Genomic DNA, 12,382 nt, shown 5'->3' with positions numbered 1-12,382 from the left:
CCATCCAGAGGGAGCCTGGTCCTGTGCTGCAAGACCTCACCTCTTCACAGTGGGAACTGAAGCACAGTGAGAGGGGATGATCAGAAGATTCATGTCTAAGCTCATTTGTGATCTAAAACATTGTGTAGACATAGCCCTCTTCTGTTTACACGTAGTCTTGGGCTTTCTGGCTGTTTTACAAGGCTTCTCTCATGCTCCTCCACTAATTTAAGCCCCCTCTATGTAGCTAAGTCTCCCTGTCTCACTTTGACTTCAACAGGTTCTCTTCCTGCCTTGTTGGCACATCCCTGTCCAGAGGAATAGGGACTTTTCAGCCTAGACCTTACCAAAGAGCAACGTGCTGTAAGTGAGGACACTACACAGGCTGCCTATACCTGTGCTTGCCTGGCACTTAATAAGCAGAGACAGTGGCAAAGGCAGGCACAGGGCCATCACCAGATGGGATGCCGTTATGCAGTGAACATCTCTGTTGGTAGCATTCCCAGCCTGAGCATCTGAATATCTGTCTACCCTCAGGTTTCCTTGGCTTTATTAAAGAGGATGTTCCAAACTGATGCCAATTCTTTTTTTTGAACATGTGTATGCTCCTGTTTCTATCTATCACATGCAAAAGGAGCTGGCTTTTATCTCTTATGTGCTTTGGCTTTTGCATTTGATCTCCCCATGTAGTTTCTTTCCCTGCTGTGCAGCTAGACCTGGCAAACCCAACATCCAGAACCAGGGCTGCCCTTGGCCCTGCTCACATAGCACTTCACGGCAGGTTAACTGATGAGAAGAACTGAGGGTCAAGAGGACCTCTCCCAGCATTTGTACTTTGGTACGTTTACAGACATACCACCAGGCCACCTTCAAGAACTGTGGGTTCTCCAGTCATACATATTCCTGCTGCTTCAGATGTAACTTACCTGTCTTCAAACGGATTATTGCCTCTTGCCACTAGCTGGTATGAAAATGACCTCAGTCTTTGTTAAACCAGTGTTGTCTATGAAAGGTTTGCTGTGTATATGCTTTCAAAGTGGGAATTTAAATCCAGATGTCGAAAAGCATAGCTATAAGAAAGATTAACACCCACCCCCCCCCCCCCAAATTTCTAAAAAAGCTTTTAAAAATTAACCAATGGGCATTTGGTATGCTCATGTTACAGCATGCTGGTTTGTTTGTATGTGTGAAAATGTGAGATCAAGAACGTAAGTAAGACCAGGTGAGTTTATGACTATGGTATTAATACCCATTTTTCCCTGATGTCATTCTTCTGAACTACCTAATCCTCAAAAACACCCGTGTGTCAATGTTGGCAACCTGCTTTAAACCATATATTAAAGCCATCACCTAAGTGCCAGGTTGCATTTTCCCCTCCCTCTGGATTTTAACTCTGTTCATAAAGAAATAAAAGAAAAAAAGAAAAAAATGAGGAGAGGGGAAAGTAATGACTTTCTGTCCTCACACTATGCCCACAATCCTTGACTCAGTAGATATTTCTGCTCAAATGTTTCATGTTCAAATATAATTGCGTACTCATGTAAGCCATTTACTTCAATCAAAGCCAGATGTATATAGGATTGATCAAATTAAAAGGAAGTAACTATACTTATAATTGTAGGCTTTACAAGCATGAGGTTTCTCTGTGTGGTTGAAAACCTTGGCGCTGTGTTTGCATTTTATTACAGCACAGCTTTGTATCGCTGTGATTGCTCATGTTGTTACTCATGCAGATAAACATACATTTACTATTGGCAGTCCTGGTAACACCACTCTGTTATTAAGGTTGTATGATATTTCCCATTTTAAGACCTCATATTCAGCAGCTTATAGCTTAACCACACTTTAAACACTTGGTTAAATTTTCTTGGGAAATTTCAGGCGAAAGAGCCAAGCTGTTTCTGAAAGTCATGCTGTTTGTCAGATTTCAAAATGCTAACAATTTTCTTTAAAAATAGCTTTACTGACTCATACTTACGGGTGGGGACTGAAAAGTCTGGAAGAATGTGGCCTGTATTTCAAGGTGGTGGTTTCCAGTGACTCTCAAGAAAATTGTCCTAAAGCTGTAGATAACTGCGAGGAGTCAGGATCCTGGGCTGTCAGACCTCGTGACCGTTCGTCCCCCTTTCCCAGCCCTTTCTAAGCAGGCATGGGATCATCCTGTGGGGTCCCCTAGCCACACAGTACCCTCTCTTTAACTGCCGACAGCACTGAGCACACACTGCTGCCACTGGACTTGACTCGGACCCCTGGGAACACCCGAGTGCAAGCAGAGGTCCACGCTGTGGCTGCTTTCTGCTGACCCAGAAACCCAGTTTTGAAAGCAGACAGGTTATTGTGTACTCTCAGTGATGTCTCACAGCATCTGAGCTATCTGTGCTTTCTCCTGCAGGATAAGATCCCCATTTTGTCCTCCTGTTCAATATGCAGAGAGGTCAGACAGAAAGACCAGGCATGGGCCGATGAGCCCTGCGCCAGCTCCCCTTGTGGGGTGACACCTCTGCCATGGGTCTGCAGGTCTGCGCAGTCCCTGAGCCAGGTCCTTCCAAGTTGCTGCGGCTTTACCTGTGCAAACCCAGCAGCAGCAGCGCGGACACACTCCTAGTGCATACAAAGCATCGCTTCAGCCGTTCCCCAAACAGGGTCGTCACATTACCCCCGTTCCCATAACTGGGGATGAACTGGAAGGTAACCAGAGGCAGAGTTTTGTTACTGGTGAACAGGGCAGTAGGCATTTCTATTGAAAGGATGATCTCACAACAGGAATCCTATTATGGAGGTTTGTGGTTTAGATGATCGATTTATGCAAATTACATGTAAATTAGACATGGTCCCTTTGATTTCTGGCATGTAGCCAGCAACTCTTTCATGTTATAATGTTGGGTAACCTCTGCTTGACTGTTTCCTTTTAAAATTAGCTATAAATCTGAACTTTCTCTTTCTCTCTCTTAATTTTCTTGTAAAGCACAGTAGGGTTTTTGTAAGAAAAAGGATGTTAACAGTACATGAAATCTGCTTTGTAGAATTAAAATTAGAGGATTTATTTATTAAAACAAATCCTATCGTTATGCTAAATCCTCTCTGTTCAGGTAAAGGAACATTATTCTCCAGAAACTTTAATAGGAGGATAATATCGTAGAAAATACTAGTCAAGAGATCCTGATGCTACTGAATGGGATTTCCTGCGATTGGGAAAAGGACCTTTGCATGGTATAGTTTTCAATGCTTCCTCCCCACCACAAAAGAAGAAACCTGCCATTTTCTTTCTTAAGATAAAAAATGAAGAGGTTTTGGGGTTTTTTTTTGTATTTTAAATGAAAGTCAGCTGCTAACATCTATGTCACCAAATACAATGGCTGATGATTCTTAAATGCACACTACAATTTGTGGCTCCGTAACTGGCATTTGCAATGCTGTTGGGCTCTCCGCTCTATGGAATTTAATTACATGGCCTTTTTGCATATGGAGGACACAAACAACAGAATTGCTTTCCCTGGTGGAAACAAAAATGCCCATGCCTTCTCCTTGTGGGCTGGGCTACAGTCAGGGCCCATTGCGCTGGAATTATGGCTTTATAACAATCCTTTATTTACATACACTGCTGAGGCAGTAAAAACAGCAAACAGATTTTTTAACGGCAGGCAGCCGAAACATCCCTGCAGGGCACGTGCCCCCTCGCCGAGGCAGGAACACAGGCAAGTTAAATCATTTCTGTGACTGCTTTCCAGCAGCGAATTATGTTGACATGAAAATGGTGCATGCCATTCCAGTAATAAAATGGGTCCAATCTTCAGTGCCGCCTGTTTCTCCCCCACCTCATGTCTCCCCTCAGTTCAAATTGGCAGGCATTGGCACTGCGGGGAAAAAAAATTACTGTAAAGCATTTTGTTCAAAAGGTTTCAATTTACTCATCATGAGATTGCTGAGCAATACTGTAAATAGATTCAAATAAAATCAATAGAAGGAGCTTCCTAGGATGCTAGGTGAATGGTTACCCTCAATTATTAAGTATGGAGTCTGAATCAAAGCTGTGTTATGTTCAGGTACATATTACAGATGTATTTCCTAGGGATTTAAATAATCTTGCTTAGCAATTGTCTCAGTGGCTGCAGCATCCTTCTGCCTCAGAAGGATTTTCTTTTGTCCTCATTGTGCAGCACTCCTTTCTTTCCATTGGTAAATAAAGACCCGTAATGACACAAACAAGCAGCAACATTTGTCCTCATGCTGCACATCACATCCTGGCTTGCCAGTGTTCTGCTTCATTCCTCCCAACTGTCCTCCCATCTTCTCCACCGACAGCAAAGCCAATAGCATCCCTGACTCACCATTTGCCCTGGCATGGGAAAAGAGGTGGCTGAATCAAAGCCAAGGATCCAGAGGAGATGCTAGCTGAGGTAGCTTAGCATCTGAAAATCCAGATTGTCAGGGCTTATCCTGTAAGGGTTGGGTTATCCAAATAAGAGACTTATTTCTGACAGTCACTTTTGCTCAGATCTCACCAGATTTCAGCCTTGAAAACTAAACTATTCTCAAGTTTAGGAAGTTCCTAAAGTTTAGAAAAACCTATGTGGGGGAGGGGGGCGAGAAAGAAAATATGAGACCAAAGCTCCAAACAATGAAAAACAGAAATTATAATTATGGGTGCAAGGGAACTGCATGGACACATTAAAGCAGAAAGCCCTGGGACAGTGGTTAAATGCTCCACAGAAAAGAGTTTAGTGGGAATTTCCCTAGGGAACCATGACCAAAACCACCGACACTAGCTGGATGGAAAGCTCTGAACTTGCAGAAGACCCCTCTGCCAAGCATCCTCCCTTTCAGAGGAAGTTTTTGTCTGCCAGAAAACGTGAGCAATGCTGCCTGCTCATACAATATGAGGAACTGGAAGGGAAACCTGTACACTGCAGAAAGAGAACAGCCCCAAAGGCAATGTCCTACATACATGCCATTTGCTTTCTTCTTGCTAAGATGCTAACCGTTCTTACAGTCTGGGAACTTGTGCACTGCATTACTGGGTAGTAAGTCACTGGCACCAAATCATACAAGCCACCATATAACCACTGGATAGAAAACTCGAACATGAGCACAGTTTAAATCAATGCCCTATAAACCGCATAATATTACTTAGACCTTGAGGCACTCAGGCCTCTGAGGAAGCTGTAAAATACACTTCTGGGGGGGTTTATAATGGGGCCAAATCACTATTTTCCATGCAAACATATAATCAAATTACTCACTCACAAGAGGACCAAGGTGTTTCTGGACAGCTCTAATCATTTGTGACAGCTTCAGAAACAGAGAAAGGCATCAGCGCCGTTACATCTGTGATGGACGTTTGAAATCACCATCTTTGTGTACAGCCTTCGATGCTGTAAATGGATCCTGAAAAATCCAGCTGAGCATTACAGTAATTGTAATTCTATTGGTTTCTATAGAAATAGGATTATCCTAACAGCCAATAAATCAATTTCCTCCTGGAACACTAATGCAACGAGAAGGGGCACCATTTCACCGTTATTTATAGAGCAAACAGCTTTTACACAATTTGCAATACCTATCAGAGTTTTATAGAGTTCATGAGATTTTTCAAGCATGTTGCTGCATAAAACCATCTCTGGCAATAAATTATAGAGGCAAATGTGGAAGGGAAACGCATAAAGTAATGCAAAATATTTACCACCAGATGGCACGGCGGTACAGGTGCCGCCGTTCTGGCAGGGATGCCTCTCGCAGGCATCGGGGTAGAGGACGCAGCCCAGCTTCAACTCGGTCAGGCCAACCACTTCGGCAAAGCTGCTGCGCTTGTTTTGCAGTGGCAGTTCGTTGTTATTTAGGACAACTGAATCCAGGCATCCCTGAAAGCCGCTCAAGACCTGCGTCGTCCTCTTGTCGGTCAGGCTGCGGACATTATCCACTTGGACCTGGGCGCCGAAGTAGACGGAGCTGTCTGTGCTGAGAGTCTGGAAATAGAGGGGGGCTTTGCGGCGCTCCACGTAGCTGTCGTCGAGGGACAAGCTCGTGAAATTGCGATTCAGCTCCAGGAAGACTGAATGCCAGCTTCCGTCATTAACGGCCCTGCCAGAAATTCCCAGGATTCCCGGGCCGCTTCCACAGTCCAACTGGAACCACAGTTTGCCATCGACAATCTGTGGAAAGAAAACAGAAATGCGCTTCAGGCACTCAGCCGTCTCGTAATATGCTCTCAGTGAGAATCTGGAAACCCAGAGCACTTCTAGACAGTTTCTATACAGTGTTAAAGCTGCTCTCCTACATGGCGCTACAACAGCAAAAAGCAGTGCCTCTGTCATCAGCAAAAAGAGTAAGGCAATAAATATCAGCTTAGAATTTGCCCAAAGCCAATTACTGCAGGCAAACTGAAAATATAGAAAAAGTATAGGTGCAGAACACAGGAAAGGACCAGGATGATAGGATGTCTCACTAGACAGGGCACAGACAGGAGGACTCATGTTCTGCTCTTGGCTCTGCTGCTGAGCAGTTGCATCTCTCTGAGCAAGCCCCACCATCCACCTGTGCGCTGCAACTCTGCTACTGGTGGCTGATGCTACCAAAAGGACGGTCAGGGGAAGGGACCACCTCCGAGTGCTTGAGAGGCTTGTGGCAAAGTCAACGGCCACTGCCTTCAGCTGGGGATGTGACGTGCTCTTCTCATGCACACATCTTGGACCTCTGCAACCTTTTGGACCATCTCAGTGAGGTGTGGATTTGTCCCTAAGTGTCGTAAGTTCAGTTTCTCCCAGTACAACAGTAAGAATGGTTAACCAAAAGCCAGTTATTTTCCAAGGATGCTACAGTACCTGCTCTGTGTATATCTCACAGATGATATGAGATGGCTCTTACTTTTCTTTCTTTGCTCGTATTTCATTAAAGGTTCATGGCTTTAGAGGGACTGTCAGGATTTCTCACTCTCCCTCCTGTCCTTCACCCACCTGAAGTCCTCATAAAGGGAAAATCTGTGCTACCCTGCTGGGGCAGGCAAAGCGCAGAGTGAGGGAATAGGTATGAAGTGCTGCTTTCTGGATTAGCAGTTTACCCAAAGATTTTAGGTTTCTCTAACAGATGGCAGATAAGTTTAAAATGGCTGACAAGGCTGGAAATAATTTCTTATGACACATTAATTGGATTCAAGCTCTCTGAAAGCTCTTGCAATTATTTTACCTTTATGTCATGCTCTAGGAAGTATTTATTTCTGCAAACCCCATCTCAAGACAGTTCTGTCCCATTATTTATCCCCCTGAAAAGTTCAGGCGCCGTGTCCTTTTTCATCCTTCCCTGCAGCACACATTGTACTCTCACTGGTTTATCTGTAACACAACCCTACTGCTCTCCCACAGCAGAGCAGAGCTGCTGTAGCTGCCAATGCAAGAACCCCCCTGAGATTTGGGTTCATGCAGATGTAAGCATGCTGCATTGTGTCCATCTGTCTTTGGCCATTTTTGGCTGTTTCTGGCATGAATAGTCATTTGCAACTGTGCTAGCTAGAGGCATCCCTTGGCACATGTCTGAACTGGTGCTCAAACTCTTCTCCGCCAGGCTGTCTGATGTGGCTTGAAGGTAAATGGGATGCTGTTAATCTACAGGAGCAGCCTGTGCTGTTGTCACTATTAGCATTTTGCTGTCCTTGGAGGTTCACAAAACTACTTGTTGAAAAGCGAAGGGTAAAATCTTGAGCTCTGATGTTCTCTGGACTTCCTTCTCCTTTCCAGACCTCACTCTCTTGACCAGCTGAATTTGACCTGCGCTGTAACCTCAAGCCAAGTCACACTGGGCAGTTGGAGTGTAAACCACAGCACTCCACCGTGCTGCACCCACTTGGATGAGGTGGACACAGAGGTGCTAAGCATGTGACCAGTTCCCTATAGATGCCAGCTACCTACTTACTCTGCATGGCATGAGGGCTGTTAGAGGGATACACGTGTAGGAGCCAGAAGAGCAGGAATTAATCCCTGCTATGGGCAGCCAGCTGTCCTGAAGCCCTTGACCTGTAGGATGTAATAAAACTGACAAGAAATGAGGTCTATGATTGTAATACAACATGCTTGAGGAATGGATGTGGCTTGGTACTCCTACAACTCAATCAAAAAACCTAATGGATGTATAGAGAAATAAGTCTGGGTCATTTTTCGTTAAAAAATCTCTTCTTATAGGACTCAAAACTCAGCTGTAAACTATTTCTGTAAATTGAAATTGGGCCTATTAAAGCATCTGCTCAAGAGGAATCTCGGTAAACAAGATGCCCTGATAAATTGAGCTGGTTCCTCTCCAGAGACAGAAGCAATAGTTTCTTTTCTCCCTATGCAACAAAATAGTCCACAAAACCTGGAAGCGGTGCTCAGAAAGTGTGGTCTGGCTCAACAGGAATACAAATCAAACAGAAAAACACATACCAACATATTATACTTTGAAAAACAGCCATCATCGGATAAGCAGTTAACTTGCTTCTTATTCAAAAGGCTTTTTCCTATGGAAACTGTTCTACTGATTGTGTAAAATACATATACCTCCCCTAAGACTACTTATACCCTGAAGGATCTACTGCCTGCATGTCCATTACCCTTACTCACAGAACATGCTTTTCCAATTACCTTTATAAATACAACACCACATTTGAGCACCTGGGATAAATATTACAGCATTTGTATATGGGAAACAATGATCTGAAAGATTTGCCATTAAAATATGTTTTATACATCTTTCTCATCCACTTCTATTTCTTTTTACCAGCAGATGATCTGACATACACAGTAAATATATATTGTGTGAAAGGCTACACTTCCTTCCTTTTATTAAAAAAGCACTAGTAACCCGCACCTCAGGCTAGAGTAAAACACGGAAAGGATGGTCCGGCACTTACAGTACTAGCCTAAGATATGACAGATATGCATGGGAATCCATACTTTCCAGCACTCTTCCTCTGGGATCTCAAGCAAGTCATTAGTTTCAGGTCTCCGTCAGTAAAAGAGGGATAACGTCATTTCCCTACCTCACACCACTGCTTTACGGATACACACATTAAAGACCGTGACATGCCCAGATACCCCTAGCAATGGGACCATAAAAGTACTTTCATTAATCATACGGTCACAGGCCATGCTGTAGCAGGGCAGGGAGGAAATATTTGTCCCCTGATGGCCCCGTGCCTTTAGGAAGAGGAGGAAGCACAGGAACAGCCGGCAAGGAGCAGGAGCTGCAAAGGGCTCCTGTCCTGCCCACTTAGCAGCTAGGCTGGCTGGGCAGGGGCGAGAAGGTCCCTCCACTCAACCGAGCAAAATGATGTTTCCACCCCCAAGCATGGAGAATTCAACAGTTAATCCCTGGTGTTCCCATGATTCCTCCTAGCTGATGTGATGTCAGGGACACTGTTCAATCCTCAGAGAGGCTCTCTGAGTATAGCCTGGACCTTGGTACCAAGAAAAGCTGAACTTCAAATTAACTTCTTACTAAATGGGATACATTCAAGGAAATAGTATGGAAATCTCATGAATGGCCAATGCTGCTGTCCAGGATCAGCAGTTATTCAGACAATAACCTCAGTGGGATGACTGGTCTGGTTGAGGGCTGGTAGCCTCAGACTCTAAGTTCAGGACTGAACGGGTGGCACTGCTATTTTCTCCACCTATGTGATGCAACACAGCAGAGAGCTTGAGTTACTCCATCTCACAGCAGAGAGGTGCAGACTCTGCAGCCTCTCACCAATGCAGCCCACAGAGCCAGAAGAGACCCTCTGCACCAAGATAAGAGCAGAGAGACACTGCTTCAACCTAGCTGGGCAGAACATTCCCACCAAACTTCCACATCTCAAAGCTTTCTGGGCTTAGTTACAGTATCTCTCATTATATCTACTAGGACAGTGAGGTTAATGCATACCTAAGCATGTATGCTCTTACAGACACAAAATTCCTCACCTGTAGAGAAGTACAAAGAACAGAGAAGGCTCCAAAAGCTGATGCAATCTGTTACATTTCAACAGTTTCATTCAATGAGCAAAATGGAGCCAAACACATATTGTAAATTATATTAGAATATTAGCCTGGCTAAGATGTTTGGCTAACATCCATATTTGTGTATCAACATAGGTAATAAAATGATCAAATGGTTCTTCTGAGACCACCTTCGGCTCACACAGTCCATCTGCAGTCACACACCACGGATACAGCATGCTGCCTACTAATCTGTCTGGGGAAATATTTTGTTAGCCGAACTACATTTCAGGTTCGTTTGTGTAAAACGGTATATTTAATTAAAATATTACTCGTTTCAACTCCAGCCATAACTGGGACCATATCCAAGCTTCAGTCTTATCCAGCATAAGCAATGCAGCACGCATTAAAATGTATAATATACACTTAACTAAACCATGCAAAGTCTCACGAAAGAACATACGCTTGCCTTTTACCATTTAACAGCTGCATTTCTGGTATGATGGGAAAATCTTTCTTTGCCTACTTTTAATCCTTTAAATTTCAGAAAACTAGTTGAATGTCCATTATACCCCTTCAAAAATAAAATAATTTTTTTTTTCAGAAGAGGAGAATCCTCTTCTGCAATGGTCTCATAATGCCTTAGATTGTTAAATCTTACTTTTCCCAGATAGACGCTACATAGGAAAAAGGAAATGGTGATACTGTTTTCGGCACACGTAATCTTTTCAGAGGAAAAAAATAAAAGGACATCGACCTGCATCTCATTTTGCTCCAATTGTCTTAAAAGCAAGAGCACGCAACAAAAAACCCCCGTCAACCTCTCAAAATCAATGGATGAGTTACTTTATTTGAAACAGCTGAATAAATAACACCCTTATTATATTGTATCAATACAGCATAGCTGGTAAGCTTTCAGCAAAGTAGTAGACAAGCAGTTTGCTCTATGGAATTGATTATTCATCCAAGAAGGACACCATGCTATGATTATGAAATATTTCCATCCCTGGAGTTATCATGAATGTATGGCTCCCAAAATTAAGCTGGTCATTTAAACACTGAAAACCATATTGCAGCATTAATTTTTAAATAGACTGCAGTGGGGGAAACTTGCTTTAAAAAACATCAATGCCAGCATATGCCCCAACAGCCGCGGTGTTTTCTGTCCGTTCTCTCATGGGCTTGTACTATGTGGAAGATCAAAATTTCTTCCACCTCTGCCTTTTGTTGGAGCTCAGCGATGGTGCTGGGCCCTCTGGTGCTAATCCAGCAGATGCTTAAATACATGCTTAAAATTAAGGTATGTGAGCAGTTCCAATTGCCTTTAAATACAGGAAGTTAAGCAAGTGATTAAGTGCTTTGCTGGAGTGATGCCAGAGTACTCAAAAGAGCACAGGATCTCATCCTTTATCCTCTATTTGGAAAGCTTCTCCTCATGTTTAATTTAATTGAAAGCAATGCTCAAATGATAACAACTTCACGTTTATAGACCTCTAATTAATCTACTTAATGGCCTCATTTCTGAGCGCCTCCCTATCTCACAACATACGTACCTGGTTTAAAGAAGCCTTACCTCTGGTTTACAAATGAAAAAAACCATACGCTTAGAAAGTCTAAGCATAACTTGCTTGAAAACATCTGAGTTAGGGATCCCTGAAGTGCAGTTCATGATTCAGCTGCCATCCCTGAAGAGACCTGCTACAGCTACATCGCTTGAGCATCATGCCATTCATCTGCCATAGAGCACTGTTGTGAGACCTCAGTCTGACGTTCCTCTGCCAAATGACCTTCACAAACCAAACCGTAGCAGTTCCTGATCTTTTAAGTGATGCCATTCCTCAAAAAACACATACTGAATGTAATGCTTTACTTTTCTTTAAACGCCACGCTTATAGAAGCCAAGGGTCAGACCTGGGAAAAAGACATACCCACTGAAACAGCAAATCTTGCCCTACCTAAATCCAAGCATGAGGCTCTGGGAAGGGAATTCCCTGTGTTCTTCCCTGCTCAATGCATGGGAGAAATTGGAGGCTCTGCATCCATATATGACCCTGGATCTCACTCACTGGACATGAGAAGCAGCAGCAGCTGTGTCTGAAGCTCTCTACTAAATGCCGCATGAGTTGGGTTCAGAGCTGGAAATCCTTTCTTAGAGCTAGGAAGCAAAACAGAGCATGACCTGGAGGCTCGCCTCTGGGATCGGAGCAGAGTAGCCGCAGCTGTTGTCACTGCTTCTTCAAGTATTATGTTTTCTTCCCAGTATCTTTCAAAGGAAAACGGTTAGGTAACTGAGTGAAATGGTGACTGAAAATATGTCATTCCTACCCCACAACTAAAAACTCAACCCAGGTGACTGCAGTGAGGGGCTCTCTTACTTATTTTTTTGTAATACCATGATTTTTAACTCTTTTGGTGGCAACATTTTCTAGCTTCAAATGCAGATCTCCACTCATTTGTCTATG

General features: G+C 43.5%; 1 protein-coding gene across 6 annotated transcripts in view; it reads right to left on the bottom strand.

Annotated features, from left to right (window-relative positions):
* The window catches only part of FAT3 (FAT atypical cadherin 3), a 419,023-nt gene that overhangs the window by 21,420 nt on the left and 385,221 nt on the right, over positions 1-12,382 (bottom strand). For all 6 annotated transcript variants that reach the window (XM_055702249.1, XM_055702243.1, XM_055702245.1 and 3 more), the window contains one exon: positions 5,660-6,128. In XM_055702249.1, coding sequence (XP_055558224.1) covers positions 5,660-6,128 — 469 coding nt within the window. The remainder of the gene's footprint in view (positions 1-5,659; positions 6,129-12,382) is intronic.

The sequence above is a fragment of the Falco cherrug genome, chromosome 2 (genome assembly GCF_023634085.1).
Source record: "Falco cherrug isolate bFalChe1 chromosome 2, bFalChe1.pri, whole genome shotgun sequence".
Taxonomy (NCBI): domain Eukaryota; kingdom Metazoa; phylum Chordata; class Aves; order Falconiformes; family Falconidae; genus Falco; species Falco cherrug.
Note: the sequence above shows the minus strand (reverse complement) of the source record. Positions and strands in the feature narration are given on the sequence as shown.